General features: G+C 40.5%; 1 protein-coding gene and 1 pseudogene across 1 annotated transcript; one reads left to right on the top strand and one right to left on the bottom strand.

Annotated features, from left to right (window-relative positions):
• Positions 1–2,743: 2,743 nt before the first annotated feature.
• LOC144741258 (putative G-protein coupled receptor 21) lies at positions 2,744–4,954 on the top strand. Its single transcript, XM_078623852.1, has 2 exons — positions 2,744–3,533; positions 4,659–4,954. Exons 1-2 carry the CDS (start codon positions 2,744–2,746, stop codon positions 4,952–4,954), a joined length of 1,086 nt encoding a protein of 361 aa, XP_078479978.1.
• Positions 4,951–14,655, bottom strand: LOC144741259 (cytochrome b5 pseudogene; annotated as a pseudogene).
• Between the last annotated feature and the right edge of the window lie 1,132 nt (positions 14,656–15,787).

The following is a 15,787-nucleotide window of genomic DNA, read 5'->3' as shown; positions in this document are numbered from 1 at the left end:
GTTGTTGGAAATTAGCTTCCGGTGCTGAATTTGGTGCAGCCCCCTGGTTATTTGTGTTTGAAATAATATCCAATGTTAGCACATAATGTCAAAATAAACTAAATAAAATCAGTTAAAACAATTCAAAATCTGAAAAAAAAATAATAGATGCATTTTAATAATTTCATAATAAATGAAGAATCTCTTTCACTCATTAGTTAGCATTGGTGGCTGCTGATTTTGTACCGTTCGGTTTTACAAGCAGGTTCCATGAACCTCAGTAACAAGGTCGCTGAAACTCACCATTAAGAGGAAAGTGAGCGTCAGCTTTGAAAACAGAACCAGACGCTGGTATTTGCTGTGTGCTGTTCACAAGTTGGTTTCAGCAAGTTTTTTTTTTTTTTTTTTTTTAACGGGAAACATTTCCAAACCCTGAAAAACGACAAATGTAGCATCTGTACTCTCCCAGAATGTTTTTTTTTATTTAGATGAAATCTGATAGTATTAATTCTTTCAGGTGCCCTTGTGCATGTCTGTTGCTGTTAAGAGACAGATTCAAGTAGGAAATGTAGAGAGACTGAAGATATTAACCCAAGGTGCCAGAATCCATCCCCTCATTCAGGCTGTGTGCAATATCATCAAGAGAAATCTACTCATTAGGACAGTGAGAAACTCATATATCAAACACAGATAGCTGTCAGATATCCTCTGGGGGACTGGACCAGGGCAGTGGAACAGAAGTCAGGAAATATGTATATTTACATACTGTGAAAGCTGCTTGGCTCTGGTTTTATGGAAGAGGTTGTTCCCATGGTGCACTGCAGCCACCGCACCTCTGTTAATCCATACTGCATATACATGTACATATACATACGTATGTTTATATCATTAGCAGCCAATTCCCGAGAGGTGTAGAGGATTGATGTGCTTTCAGGCGTGGAAATATGTAGTTTTTGTTTCTATTTGTTGAATCCTACAAACATCTGTTTTTGTTTTCTACATGTCATCCTTAAGCAGCTCATTTGTTACTATAATTGTGTTTGGAAATGTCCAGTTCATTTGCATAAAAGCAATTTCTCAAGGTCATTTCATGTATCCAACTCTAGGAAATAGAAAAAAAAAATCTTTTTATGAATAGGAGACACGGATGTGTAAGCGTGTGCAAAAAAAGATTTAATAAATCATCGGCCGTATTAATGTCCCTTGGGAGGTGGAGAAGTGGGGCACTGTGCCCAGGAACAGTCTGTAAAAACTGTGTAGCAATCTCACTGATTGGAGAGTGCCAGAGGTTTTTCCTGCCCGTTTCTTCATCCTGGTTCTATGAATTCATTATGCCGCCATTCAGCAGCGCAGACAAAAACACTTAAACCTCTCACACTGCATTGGAGGCAGAGGTGAACCTGACACTGATGGTGTGTGAACACAGAAATTGAACATGATGGGATGTGAAATGTTTTGGCTTTGGTGAAGGTGACGGCGCACTGACTTCTTCTGTGGGAGCGTTTTTTGGGGAGTGAGGTAATGATTTTGACTTGTTGACTCTCTCATTGTTTACGACCTGTCTGCAAATGTGAGCTGGGCTGCAAACCCGCAGCTTGATAAAATGTTTGAGTTGGTAAATAAGAGCGTTTGACCCTTGTGCTGTTAAAAACGTTTCTTAATTCAACAGAGGCGCACACCCCAACATTCTGGCGATACATCACCCCCCCTGTAGGCTTCAGCACCTAAAATGAGGGACATGCACATTTATTTGAGAAACCACATTAAATATCACATATGTTTCATTCATTCATTCGTATTCTTCTGCTTGCTCCAGTTACGGGTCACGGTAGTGCTGGAGTTGACCCGAGCTGTCAACGGGTGAACGTCAGGGTACAACCTGGACCAGTCACCAGCTCATGAAGTCACATGAAGGACAGACAACCATTCACACTCATATTCACACCTACAGACAATTTAGAATGACCAATTAATCCCAGCATGCTTTTGAGGTGGAAGCTGGAGTACCTGGAGAGAAGAAGATCCCAGGCCAGGAAGAGAACCTGGGACATTTTCGCTATGAGGTAACAAATGCAAATGCATCAAATGCAGACTGTGTATAAATATAGAAATCATTTCAGACTTTGGACTGTATTCACGTTATCCTTTGCAGTAAAAACCTGTGAATACCAAATATTTTTCTGAATGTTGTGTCACTGTGGGTCCTTTACTATTATTGTACTTTCAAACAGGTTAAATGTTGCTTTGAAATGCAATACACCAGATAAGTTTTAGTGTATAACTTTCACCTTGAAAACTGAGGTGTATTTCAGTTGTTGGCGTGAAAACTTTAGAATTATTTTTTTTCACCTCATTGGATCCGTGGGTGTAGTTAATGCGGTGGGGTACTGATAAGCTCATGGTGTCCGTAAATGACGCTCAAGTTCGGGGAAGACAATAAAAGCAACCACAAGACAAAAACTCTTCCAGTTCTTTTGGTTTTAGTTCCTCACTTTTAAGTTTAAAAGTTATGCACTTATTTTATGGTGTAATGTTGTGCATGAATGGCGCAAGAATGGACTGTGTGTGTGTGTGTGAGAGAGAGAGAGAGAGAGAGAGAGAGAGAGAGAGACAGACACCACCCAGCTCTGATTGCTGCAGGTGTGCAGCTGTTGGCTCAGGTTCTTCAGCAGAGGAGCTGTTTTACTGCACCACCGACCGCTTTGTGGTAGCACATGTGTTCTCAGCAATGTCTCTTCTTTGAGGAAACTTCATGTTTGCAAACATGAACCTCTCCAACTTTGACGCCTCCAACCTGTCAAACATTGACTCCGAGGCAGCGCAGCACGTGACGCACCGCTCCCTCAAAGTCACCATCATCATCATCCTGGGAGTGATGATCACTTTGGGAAACATTGCGGTTCTCCTGGTCATCACCTCCTCCGTGGCGGGTTGGTCCAGAAACTCTCGGTACTTCCTCCTGTCCCTCACTGCTGCAGACTCGGCGTTCGGACTGCTGGTCATGCCCTTGAACCTGTGGGTGAGTCTGATGAAGGATTACACCGAGGGGCCAGATGCACTCTGTCACATTGTGGCCTTCTGTAACGCTACCGTGTACTCCACCTGCATGTACACCCTGGCCACCATCAGCCTGGAGAGGTACATCGCCGTGTTTTACCCACTGAAATACTCCAGTGTGTTGACCAGGAGAAGGACAATGCTGCTGATCGCCTTCGCCTGGTGCTTCCCCCCCGTCCTGCTCTCACCAGTGTCCTTCCCTGACGGCATCATCCAGGTTCATTTCTCCACCGCGTCACTGGTTTGCAACCCGGCCTACTCCACAAACGTGGGCTACTCTCTCAGCCTCACCTGCCTCATATTCTTCCCCTGCTCCATCGTCATGACCTACGCCAACCTGAGGGTGTGGTGCGCCGCCAAGAGGCAGCGGATCAAACTGCGCCAATTCAACTGCACGCGTCGCAGCAGACCGGATGTGGCCTCCAGGGTGCTTGTTCCAGTGATGGCAGCCTACTACTCCTGCTGGACCCCCTGCATGGCAGCCATGATCTACAATGGTAAGCATGAGTGGGAATGATGCTGCACATGAATGCAAAGGGTGTAAGTCACCGGTTCTGTCATGGTGACATGATACTGTATCAATATATTGGACAACAAATGCAATATTTGGCGAAATCAGAATCAAATACTTTTCCAGAGGCAACTTCCTTCATTCCAACAGCTCAAAAAATAGAGGGGTTACAAGAGAAAAGGTCGACTGATAGATAAATAATAATAATAATAAATAAACAACTAGGTTGGTCAATTGATTAAAAAAAAGTGAGGGGCCCGTTTCACACAGCAGGTTTAGCGGAAAAACCCTGAGTTAGTTCATCCATCTACCATCATCAGTCAGCCTCCAGCAATTCTATTTTCACGTAAACTGACAGAAGGCAAACGTCTTTAAAGTTTCACGTGTTTCAGTTCCGTTGAGGCTCACGCCGTGCATGTCTGTGATCCTGGTGGGGACATACTGTATATATATATATATGTTAATACAACCACTCTGTGGACTTGTAACTGTTAGAATCAGTAATTATTGTCGGGGTAAATTAATTAAGAATGGAGTTTGTGTGCATTCTGTTGTCCACTTGTTTCATTTTAAATATATGGAGCATTATCAGGCTTTGAACTATTCGTTCCCATTCCCTATGACACTTCCATGCTTGAATGTTGAGCATTAGTTTTCAAGAATGTCTCTCCCTCTCCAGATTCTCCCAGTACAAGCTGTGCAAACGGACATGCTTGTTATTTATGTAATTCTGGGCATGAATACATTGATTCAAGGCCAGTTCTCTGAGTCCAACCCTTTTCTGATGTCCTCGCATCTCGACCATGTGCCATCTTAGAGTAATCAAGTCTGAGAGTGGAGGCAGTGCTGATTATTTTTAGACTTGCAGACCTTTTCCAAAGAGGGCTGACATCCATCTGATATGAAGGAAAATCTCTGCACAAAGAAGCTGGAAGTCGTATATGTGCCGCTGTCCAAACCCCAGTGAGCCTCATTAGATTCAGTTCCTTACAGATCTTATTGTTTTTGTATCCAAATGTTAGTCAGTGGCTGAAATGACCGATGGCTGATTCTGCTGCTTTATTACACATGGAAATATCTCGTGCTGACCTGCGCCCTCTTTGCTCTGTAGCGCTCTCAGGCAGCAGCGTTCCTGAGTGGATTGAATTTGTGGTGGTGTGGCTGCCAACTTCCAACGGCTTCCTCAACTGTATCTTCTACTTTTGGATCAATAGGAGCTTCCGCAGGAAATTCCACATCGTCAGCCGGCGGTTGGCTGTGTCCCTCTGTCCCAAACTGGCCGACAGCCTGGCGTGCTGCAGTGCCTTGCAAGGCGAGTTTGCATTGGGCCATTTGGACAATAACAACAGTGTGCACGAGCGCTCGTCCAGTGTGTCCTCAACCTGCACCCTGCTGACTCTGGCCTAGGAGCTCCACGTCTGAGGAGCAGCGGCGAGCGGGGAGAGGGCAGACGCAGTCCGGGACTTTGTGTGGCTGCTGAGCTGAATCTGTCGGTTTAATCGCACACAGACTTTAGGTGTTGGCTACTCACACTGGAGATGGTTTGATACTAAGACAGGCTACGATGGCAGCTGCATCACCTCCAGAATTATCTGTTGATTTATTTAGACACTCATATTTTACTTCTTTTAGTTGATCAATTTACAGCCTAAACCGCGTTCTGTTGACTGGAACGCAGGTTCAGTTTCTAATTATTCTAATTTTTGGAATTTTTTTTTTCTTTTCATTTTACCCATGAACACAGTGTTGCCAGATCTCATGCAGTGTCAGAAAAAAACTCTTAAACCACCTTTTAGTTGTTTTATAGTTAACCCACTGCTTAGCCTGTGCCCCCAACACACACCAACAGCCTTTTTTTTTTTTTTTTAAACATATACACGCTATAAAATCCGTATTTTAATACTTGATCCTTGGACTTTTGTATTCATGTATTCATCATACATTCATGAGACATTTTTTTGGAACCGACGTCTCCATCTGACTACAAACATGTGGACGGATCAGGGCCATCTACCTCTTGTTCAGTGTAAACTCAGAGATGAAGACCTTGGCATGTAACAGCTGGGAGAGGTTGACCTTTTAATTCGCAGCGTCTCGGTGTATGCAAGGAGAAAAGTAATTAAGCAGCTTCATTGTAGAAAGGTCAGCACATTTCTGTGGTCGAGAGATAAGTTGTAGGATAAGTTCTGAGGCCGCGGTTGTTTATTTACAATCATGAGCTGGGTCTCTATCTTCCACTGCGGAGTCTGCATCAATCAAGAGTTGGTCCTCTGCAATAATTCAAAAGGGGAAAGTGAATTAAACTTTTGCAGTTTATTTTCGCCAACACACATCGCGTGTGGTGTCACTGCGAGGCCATGTGGGTGTTAGCTGATGGCAGTGACCCCCCCTGCACACGGTGGAGGAAAGTTTGTGCATCAGAAAAATGTCAAAGTGATCTTTAAAAAAATGCATGTTGTTCTATTTTGAAAGATAAATATGGAGAGATAATGTGTGACAATGTCTTGGTTTATAAATGATTTGATAAATAAAGCATTAAGCCCTTGAACTGCCTTAGATTTCAGTTGCAAAAAAAATAATGAAATCTTTGGGGGGGGTGAGATTTTGCAGGTTTTGTGAAAAAATTTTACATCAAAGTTGCTCTCACAGTATAGTTACTGCATGAGCAACCTAGTGAAACACATTGAGTTTGTTAGTGCTGAATTGGGTAAAAATCTGCCGCATTTTCAGTCAGTCAAGCTGCAGACTTAAGGGTATCTAATCTTCTGTCTGTCTCCTCTAGTCTGGTGGGTACATGAGGAAAGTCGAGTTTTTTTTCTCTAAAACTCGGTTGGTTACATTGAGACTTTTTCATTGAGTTTTACTTGAGAACAGCTCAAACCTCAGAATCTGTCAGGATCAGAGCTCTCTACATATCTGGCCTTTAATAAGATTCTTTTCTCAATGTGACTTGTATCATCGGTGTGAAAGTCTGACAGCTGAGTGCAGGTGGGAGCCACCAGCGTTCTTACAGACTGATGAGTGTGGTGTAGGTCAGGGGTTGAACTGAGGACACACAGGAACATGACTGTCCTCGTCTGTCCTCAGTTGGCTCATGAAGTCAAAGCGGTCTGCTGCACATCACCTCGTCTGTGAACCCTTGCCTTCATGTTTTTCCTCCTCTGTACGACAACCGGCTGCTTGCCTGTGACATTTGCATGGGGCAGCTGAGAATGGGAAGTGGCTCACTCTGCGGCTGTGGCTCAGGAGGTCATCCAGTGATCAGAAGATTGCTTTTCCAATCCCGATGTGCTTGAGTTAGACGATGAACCCTCCAGTTGTAGCTGAGTTTATTTAATCAGCTCCGTACAGTAGGACTGACTTAACCACAGGCGAAAAGCGGTGGGTACATGTACCAGAAGGGAAAAGATTAAAAGGCTGTTAGCTGGGTGGGACACACCTCCACTTAAATGTAAACTACTTGTATATCTGTTAGCTGCTAACTGCTAAGTGCTTGCTGGTCTTTATTATGAACTTAAAATGTTTTAATTATCAGCTGGACTGCTTCCAAAGTGATTTACACAGGGTTTTTTTTTTTTTTAAATCTTCCTGTTTTTCTACATCGACACGGTCTTTTTAAGTCTTACAATGAGTAATTAGAACTGGATATGCAAACCAATGCCTACCAGAGCCATGTTAGATAATAGCTGGGAAATATGAGGTAAAAGAAGGATTAAAAATAGAAGATACATGCCGCTGCATATGGGAAGAGCATAAAAACAGAAACTGATGTATTGATTGTGTATGTTTTTACAAAGAAAAGAACAAGCACTCAACAAACGTCTGTATAGCAATACAAAAAGAAAATTTCATGCAGACGGCCACTGACCGGCCAAGTAACATTTGATTTTACAGCTTTTAATATTTTTTTGTACAGAAGCTGCTACATTTACTGTCAACATGATTTAACCTGGTGACATTAAGAAGAGTTCTGCATACTTGCCAGACTGGACGGTTTTCACTTTTGATTCCGTGCTGCCGGTGGGTAAATATCGGGCTGGTTTGGACAATGTCGTGATTCTTATTTGAATGTTTACATTACTCACATTTATGGTGTGAAGAATTTTTTGGAAGTTGAATCAGCATCAGTTGGTGGAAATCTTTATGTGATGGGTTTGCACTGTGAAGGATTTAGTTTTTTTTTTTATTATTTAGTTATTTTAGATTAGTTATTTTCTTTTGAGATGATTACTTAATTATTTACGTGACTATTTAATTCAGTTTTCTTTTGTCATCTGGGTAAATTGGTACTTGTTTTGGGTAAATGGTCTAGGAGATGTTTTTTGATATGAAACTTCTTTCTTAAATGGAAGAGTTTGTTTTTTGTTTTTGTTTTTTTTTGCATGGGTTTCTCACTATAATTTGGGATGTTTTTATTGAGCTGTCCGAATTTTACATTGCGATTGCGTTGGAAATTGTCATGGTTATCTGGCGACCCTGGTTATGTGTTCAATGAAACGGGTTGAATTTAATCCTTAAATGTCCTTTAAGTCCTTGAGAGGAGATGTAACGTTGATGTGAGCAGTGAAGTGAACCTTTTAGGCAGCTGTCAAAGCTTTCATAATACTCGTGGGATTGTTCTTTTTTTTTTTTTTTTTTGCCAACACAAAAATATGACCCCAGTTCTCTGTGCTGCCAGTGAGTGCATGTGTACAATTTGACCACCCACAAAACATAATGAAATTCTATCCTGTCAATCACCAAACTAATCCAAATCATCACTAAACCCTCCTATAAATTCCAGTGTCCACAAGTGTTTTGTCTCCAGCTCCACCACGTATCTTTGCCTAGGAAGACTCCCAGGGCGCTTGAGTGTTGTGCATTAACAGCTCTCTTGAAAAGCACCGCTGACAGAAATGACAGGCAACTGTGAGATGGGGGGTAATGTTTATCTGAGAGCGTCATGCGCTCCCCAAGGTGCTATGCTGCCTCCGAAGGCCTCATCTTTCTGTCTCATCAGGTGGAGGCGGCTTTTAGTATTGGATGAAAAAAGTCAACAATCTAGTGATAAAGAGACAGAAAATAGCAATTTAGATGCTATGAGCAGGAACTAATGTAAAACAGTCCAGTGTGAAGCTGTTGGAGACACACACAGGTGAATCAGTGTTTAGTCAGTATATTGTCTCACTTGCTGCACAAACACAATGCTGTTTTCATCACTGCATTTTGTGATGGATTCATCTGAGTGGGTGTTAGTCAGATTAGCCATTTTATGTTGTATTGTGCTGTTTTCTGGGGTCGAGAGATAAAAAAAAAAAAAAAGTATAAAACAGCAGCAGGTCCATATTGACGTTGTAGTGCCATCTAGTGCTTAAACTGAGCGTGTCTATGTGAGCAGACCTGTTGTCTTTAGTGCCTGAATGGAGTATAACAGAAAGCAGGTGTAAATAAAAAGACGTACCTGTTCATTGGTTGATTTAGAGGATGATTCAAATAAAGCCAAACAAAGAAGAGAACTGTTCTTCTCTGCTCAGTTTGAGGCTTTATGGGATGATTTAAAAGTAAATTTATGGACACGATCTTCTATTTCAGTTTTCGAATTTAGTGTGGTATTTTTTTGAGCGTTATAAGTGTGAATGATTTTCAGTTTTTGTATGAAAGGGGGCTGATTGTGAGTGTGAGTCACATCAGGCAGATAGAGGCATTCTGCTTCTGCCTGACACTGGGAGTAGTGTATGACGACTAGATGAAATTACTTATTGCATTAGGCTCAGGATGATCATTCCTGTGTCGGAGGAATAAACCTTTTTACATCTCCAGCTTCCATCGTTTCCCATCAGCAAACATGGCCACCACTCCAAGTCTTTGAATCGTTCTTAGAGTGACCACAGAGCTCATTTTCTCCTTTTATAATAGAACATCAGAGACACTCCCTCCTCGGCTCTGAACACCTTTAAAGCTCATTTTACAATTGCCTTTGAATGAACAACTGTAGCTGTGTCACATCATCCCAGTCTGTATTTATCCTCTCATGTTTTTTTTTTTTCCATCCATCTGTCTGAAACTGCCTGTGGAGCCATTTTAGCCAGCTGACTTTGTGTGTGTGTGTGTGTGTGTGTGTGTGTGTGTGTGTGTGTGTGTGTGTGTCTCCTGGATAAATAAAGGATGCATGCATAGATACACCTTTGATCTTTGAACACATACGTAGCGTCCAGGTGAGCTCACAAATGTTTCATTCTCTGTTGTGTCTCGTGAAAAGAAGTAGTAGTACAGTAGGTGACTGGTTTGATTCCTTTTCAGCAGTTTATTGATTGTGCAAACTATAAAACCCCAGTGGGAGCATCCGCTCACTCTGCATGATTCAAAAGAGGCAGAATCTATGCTTGATGTGTGTGACACTCGGTGTGCTGAGGGCTCTTGTGCATGTTGCAGATGGAAGGGCTTTAATTTCAATCACTGCTGCTCTGCTTCTCTTCACAGGTCGCTAAGAGGTATCAGGCATATTTAGGACTGAAGTACTATTCACTTCTCGCTGTTACTGCAACTGAACTAGTTGCATAAGAAAAACACAACAGCAGCCACATGAAATGGCACAATGTGTGTTCAATGTTAAGGAGGAGTTTAATGTCAGAGTTAGAGATAAACTGAAACTTATTCAACTTCAAAGAGGTTTCTTTGAGAGCAGGGAACTACTGGAAGTACTGAATGTGTCAACATCTTTTTCAGTAAATGTATTTTCTAATGGCGCTACTGACATGGAATTGTCACCAGATGTCAGTAATCCACGCATACAAAGAAATCAAAAACATATATATCCCCTTAAATTATGTGGAATGAACAGAAATGACACAGGGGACGAGTATTTAACACATGGAAAAGGTGCAAAAAGGACAAAGACAAGAAAGCAGCTGAAATTTATCTGTCAGTCACCTGACTTGAATCCAGTTCTCTGGAAAGAACTAAAGGTCAGAGTTCAAAGAAGAGACAGTTTGTATGGAAGAATGGGCCAAAGTCACACCTGAGCAAAGTGACTAGCTGCTCCATACTGGAGGCTTCATTACCAACAAAGGCTTTTCTACGAGGTCTGAAATACATTTTAGTGAGTGTGTTCATTACTTTTTCCCTGTCATTTCACTGTATTAAACATAATTTAAGGACATGTTTGTATGTGTGGATTACTTGGGTTTACACCAACATCTGGTGACAAGTTCATGTCAATATTCCCGTTAGAAGTATATTTATTAATAAAAAACGTTCACGCCGCTGTTTGTCAGTTTATGGGAAACTAGAATAATCATTTCAGGGTTCACAAACCAGGTTTATTTTACTGGCTGTGAGCCAATGTGACACCTGTTATATCTGACATGAAAAAAGATGACCACAGGCTGAAACTGAACCCAGCTGTAAATTTTACATGAACTCTTTTCTCACTGCGTTGGTAGGATGTACTATCCATGGGTAAGGTTCTTGAATATTAATACTAATAGCACAGGCTGATGGGTGTTTACCAACACAAAGAATTTTTCATTTTAATTGTCCCTTGATTCTTCTCACACAGCCGCTCAGGGATCTTTAAACAAACAAGCACACGAACAGTGCACATTTCATTTAGACAGTAAACCAACCATGACTCCTTTTACGTAGGTTTATTTAATGACATGAAATGGCAGTTATGCAAAGAAACAATGACTGGTGATTCACTTCATTTTGACATGTCCCGAAATATGATCACATGAAAAAACAGCAGCAGCTTTGTGAATTCATTTTTGCAATTCAAACGTCCCTACGCCTAAAATGTGCTCAACATCACTGAGGCAGAAACCATCTACTTCTGCTTATTCTAGTTACGGTTCGCAGGCAGAAATCAATAGGTTGTAATAAAATAAATTTAGAAATTAAGTTATAGAAACGCATCAGTTGCAAACATTTAGCATAGTATAGAATCAAATAACATCTGTCTTCCTGCTATTTGGTCGATTTTACAAAAAAACATTGTTTTTATAATGACAATATGCTAACTTGTTAGGAATCTTTTCATCAGGTACCAATAACACAATTCCCAGAAAACAATAGAATAAACATGAATTAATCATCACATTTACATGAGTGAGGTAATGCTACTTACTATTTTAAAAAGAACTAAATTAATCCTATCTGATAAGGTTACGCATTTACAACCAGGAAATGAGCTGTGTATTTAACATTTGTCAATCAAATAAAACCAAGAAAATGCATAAGAACACATATATGATGGATCAGCCTAATTCAGCATTCACATATAGATATTTAATCCAGTGTTTTCCTTCAGTCACGGCGATGGTAACGTACGTTACACGTTTTTTCAAAATCTGGGACAGTGTTTCCTGTTTTATGATCAGAAATTATTGCAACCAATTAATGAGTGAGAACATTATGAAGGAAAACTGTGAAAATGGCAGAAAGTATATCACCACATAAGTTAAAGACAATACAGAATGATTGTGTCAACCATAGTGATTAAGAACATCCACAAAAAATGGAAGGCAGACAATTTAATGAGGTCTCCGCCCAAATATTTAACCTGTGTGCTCAATGGATGTCGATGACAAATGTACTTTTACCAAACTGCTCCCCTTGGTTTGTTGCGTAGAAAGAATTCAGACGCTCCAACAGTAATTGTGTGAGGAAGATTTGGTTAAACATTTCAAGGCCTCGAGAAGAAAGCGGATTGACAGCACTCAGGAGGACCTATGTTCAAACATGTAGAAGCGATACATGACACCTACGACGGTCGCAGCAATAGCTGGTATCAACCACGTGGTCCAGGAGCTGCTGGGAAACAGAAAACACCATCAGAACCGAGAAATTCTATTGTAAAACGAATGCGCAAACTATTGAGACTCTGACAAATGTTTCGGCAGAAGTAATTTAGAACGGTCAGTGCAACGTGTTACACTTATTTACAAACGTCACTTCTTAGTGCATATGAACAAAAACCGGTGGAATCGACCAATCATCTGTTTAAGTCATCAAGTAGACCATGTCAAATACTGTAGTGTGTATCATGACTGACCTCAACTTCCCCGAACTCGTGCCAGGTACTTCCTGGAGCAGTGAATTGGGAGGGGGCGGGGGGGTGGAGACAACAACACATTATAAATGTATGTTTTTTGTGTTCATCCCATTTTAACATCAAATGAAGAGACTAGGTCCCACCTTGGCTTTTTCCTTTGTTCTGTCATCCTGCAAAGACAAATGCAAATTACTGGCAGTTGACAGATTTGCATTAACAAGCACCCTCCAAACTCCCCTAAACCTGTATTTAAAGATGCCCCTTGGTGCTTTAACCTTCTGAGGCCTGAGCTTTAGTTTGGTGTGCATTTTTATTCCTCCTTGCTGTTTGAGATGAGTACAAAAATCAAATCAAAAAATACAATAAATACATTATATACAAATTTCATTAATCATAATAGCGATAATACATTGAATCTGTATAGAACTTTAATGTCCACATATGTGCAAGCAAGGCCTTAGAAGGTTAAAGGACAGGATGTCTGGAAACTACTTCAACAAGTATTAGAATGACACCCGAGTTGTCGTTGCTGCATTTGTCAGTCAAAAGTCACATTCTTCCATCATGCTTCCATAATGGAAACGTATTTAAATGATTTAAAAAGTAATGTGGAATTGTCACGCATTTGTTTTAGCTGGATGGCAAAGCTGAAACAAACTATATGATCAACACCTTCATCAACATAATCTCACTACTCTCTCTACTGACGAACGCAGAACTATATATTTATATATAGACATATATATATAAAAAAATCACAGAATCAAAGCTTTGTGAGGATTCTGTTCAAGCATTGACAACTGATTGTTGAATACATTAGTTACATTACACTGCTATAACTGGAAGTAACTAATGGACATAATTGCAGGAAATAGCCTTACCATGTGAACCTCCCCAATGAAGTACTGCTGTAGCATCTCCCTGGCATCTGTGGAGTGACCCACATCCTCAAAGCTCTCTGTCGCATCAGAACCTCCCTGCTCCAGTAAAACTTCTTCACCTCCAGGATGCTGCAGTCAGACAAAAAGTGTGTTGGGCAGGTACTCTTTGTGCAGTATCCATGAGGACTTTACTGCATACATACATTTGTCAGTATTTCTATTCTATGTTGAACATGCTATGCTGCATATTTCTCCTTCACTACAATTGTAAGTTGAATTCATGAGCTACTATGCCGATACATACACACATAACATATTGTAGTATTGTAGCCACAGTTAGAACCTATGGAATTTTAAATACAAAATATCGTTAGTTAGGGTACTTTTTAGTGTATGATATCATCGCACACCTAACTACACCTATCTTTAAAGACATTTTTTCACCCAGTGTTAAAAGTTGTTGCAAAATTCCAGCACAAATACTTTTCTGCAACATAAGTAATCAAATAACCCCGTCTTTGCAACTTTAGCTAATCAGTCCATTACAGAAACATTACTACATGTGGCTAAAGCTAACTGACAGCAACTTGCTATAAAGCCACACGTTTGCATTACTAGTGACTATTAAGTTCTGGGTAATAATAACACCAAGTTAAACTCCACGACTTCCAGTTAACTTAACATCTGCTTGTCACTCGTGACAATTATTGCAGAAGAAATTGCACATGTGAATTTTACTGTATTAAATGTTAACCATAAAGGTTATGGCTTCACCCTTGCAATTACAACTTACGGTTGTAATTCTATAATGAGACACTGTTTTATACGCTTCCACGAAGCTTAGCTGATGTACATTGTCGCTATACGTCGCTGACACGGTGGTAAATCCAGGAAATAGTCTTCGTCGGCATCAAGTACCCAAGTGTTTCAAGAAAACAAAACATATTGTGATGACATTAATGATACCGTGTTAAGATTAGCTGCTACATGGTATTTCTTACCTCCTCAAGGAAACTTGTGATGTCATAAACTTTATCGTGGATGATTAGCCATGTGTCAGTGTTCATGTTGTGTTGTCGAATTTCTTCTAGCGTGTAATACTTAACACCGCCTTCGACCGTTTCGCCGTTTTCCTCAACATTTCTTTCAGGTCTGTCGTCGGTGTCAGCGCGGTTATCATTCATTTCCTCACCCATATTCGCGTTAATGAACTGCACCAAACGTTTTATCGATGCAACCGCTATCCGGAGTAAGCTTCTGTTAGCTTCTGATGTGGGTGTAGCTTAACGACAACTAGCGACGCTTGGAATTATACAACCTGTGTCGCTGACGCTAGAAACGTTCGTTCGGGCTCGAAAGACGAAGAAAACACACATATCATTAGCTACCAAACAACATCGGGTTACGAAACCACTCCGGGCCCCCCGGCTCATCACCCGACATTACAAAAACACCAATGACATTAATGCTACCTCACCCCTGTGCGTCACAACAACAACCAACCAATAAAACAGACGCTTTGTCAGTAACAACCAATCAAATGTGACCACTTGATGGTCACGAGACTGACATTTTCAAAGACAGTCAAGTATGCGCTATATTTGCGCATACATGCTTCGGCCACGTTCACCAAAATAACAAAGATTGTGAATGATATGTTTATGTAAAATGTGTTAATTGATGACGAGCAGACTAATTTCATTTTTTAGTTATAATAAAAATGGACTGCTTTGTAAAGAAATGTCAGTGCAATTAAAAAAATGAATCAAGAAATCAGAAAGATAAGCGATTAAGTCATCATACAAACCTCTGACTGTACAATAGTGTCGTTATCATTTTTTTTCTTTGAATTTTGGACTAATATATCATGCGATTTATTATTACTGTCCAGTAAGTACTGATGCGGTGGTGTTATTAATGCAAGGGGCCTGTGAACCATGTGCATTTTACTGATAAGTCAGGTTATATCAGATGAAGCCTTTGTGCCCTGTAGCCCAAATATGTACATGTTTGACAAGCCCTGAAATACAAACGTTCTCATAAGGCAAACACTGTGTGAGGCATCATACTACCACATCTTAACAAAGTCTGGAATACATACTTGCGAGGATAAAACCAACATGTCCAAACTTCTGAATGACTCAGAAAATAAGTACTGGCCATGTGTTGCCCAGTAATAATATATACATATTATATATAATATATTCGACCGTACTTACAGTGTGTGTGTGTGTGTGTGTGTGTGTGTGTGTGTGTGTGTGTGTATATATATATATATATAAGCAGATAAGCGTTATATATATATATATATATATATATATATATATA

Source organism: Lampetra planeri, unplaced genomic scaffold (genome assembly GCF_965212315.1).
Source record: "Lampetra planeri unplaced genomic scaffold, kcLamPlan1.2.h2 scaffold_486, whole genome shotgun sequence".
In the NCBI taxonomy this organism is placed as follows: Eukaryota; Metazoa; Chordata; class Hyperoartia; order Petromyzontiformes; family Petromyzontidae; genus Lampetra; species Lampetra planeri.
The sequence above is the reverse complement of the archived record's forward strand: the minus strand, read 5'-3'. Positions and strand labels throughout refer to the sequence as shown.

Coding starts and splice junctions, on each gene's coding strand:
- LOC144741258 (XM_078623852.1), top strand. CDS start 2,744: ATGAACCTCTCCAACTTTGACGCCTCCAACCTGTCAAACATTGACTCC. Junction 3,534..4,658: donor GGCAGCCATGATCTACAATG/GTAAGCATGAGT, acceptor TTTGCTCTGTAG/CGCTCTCAGGCAGCAGCGTT.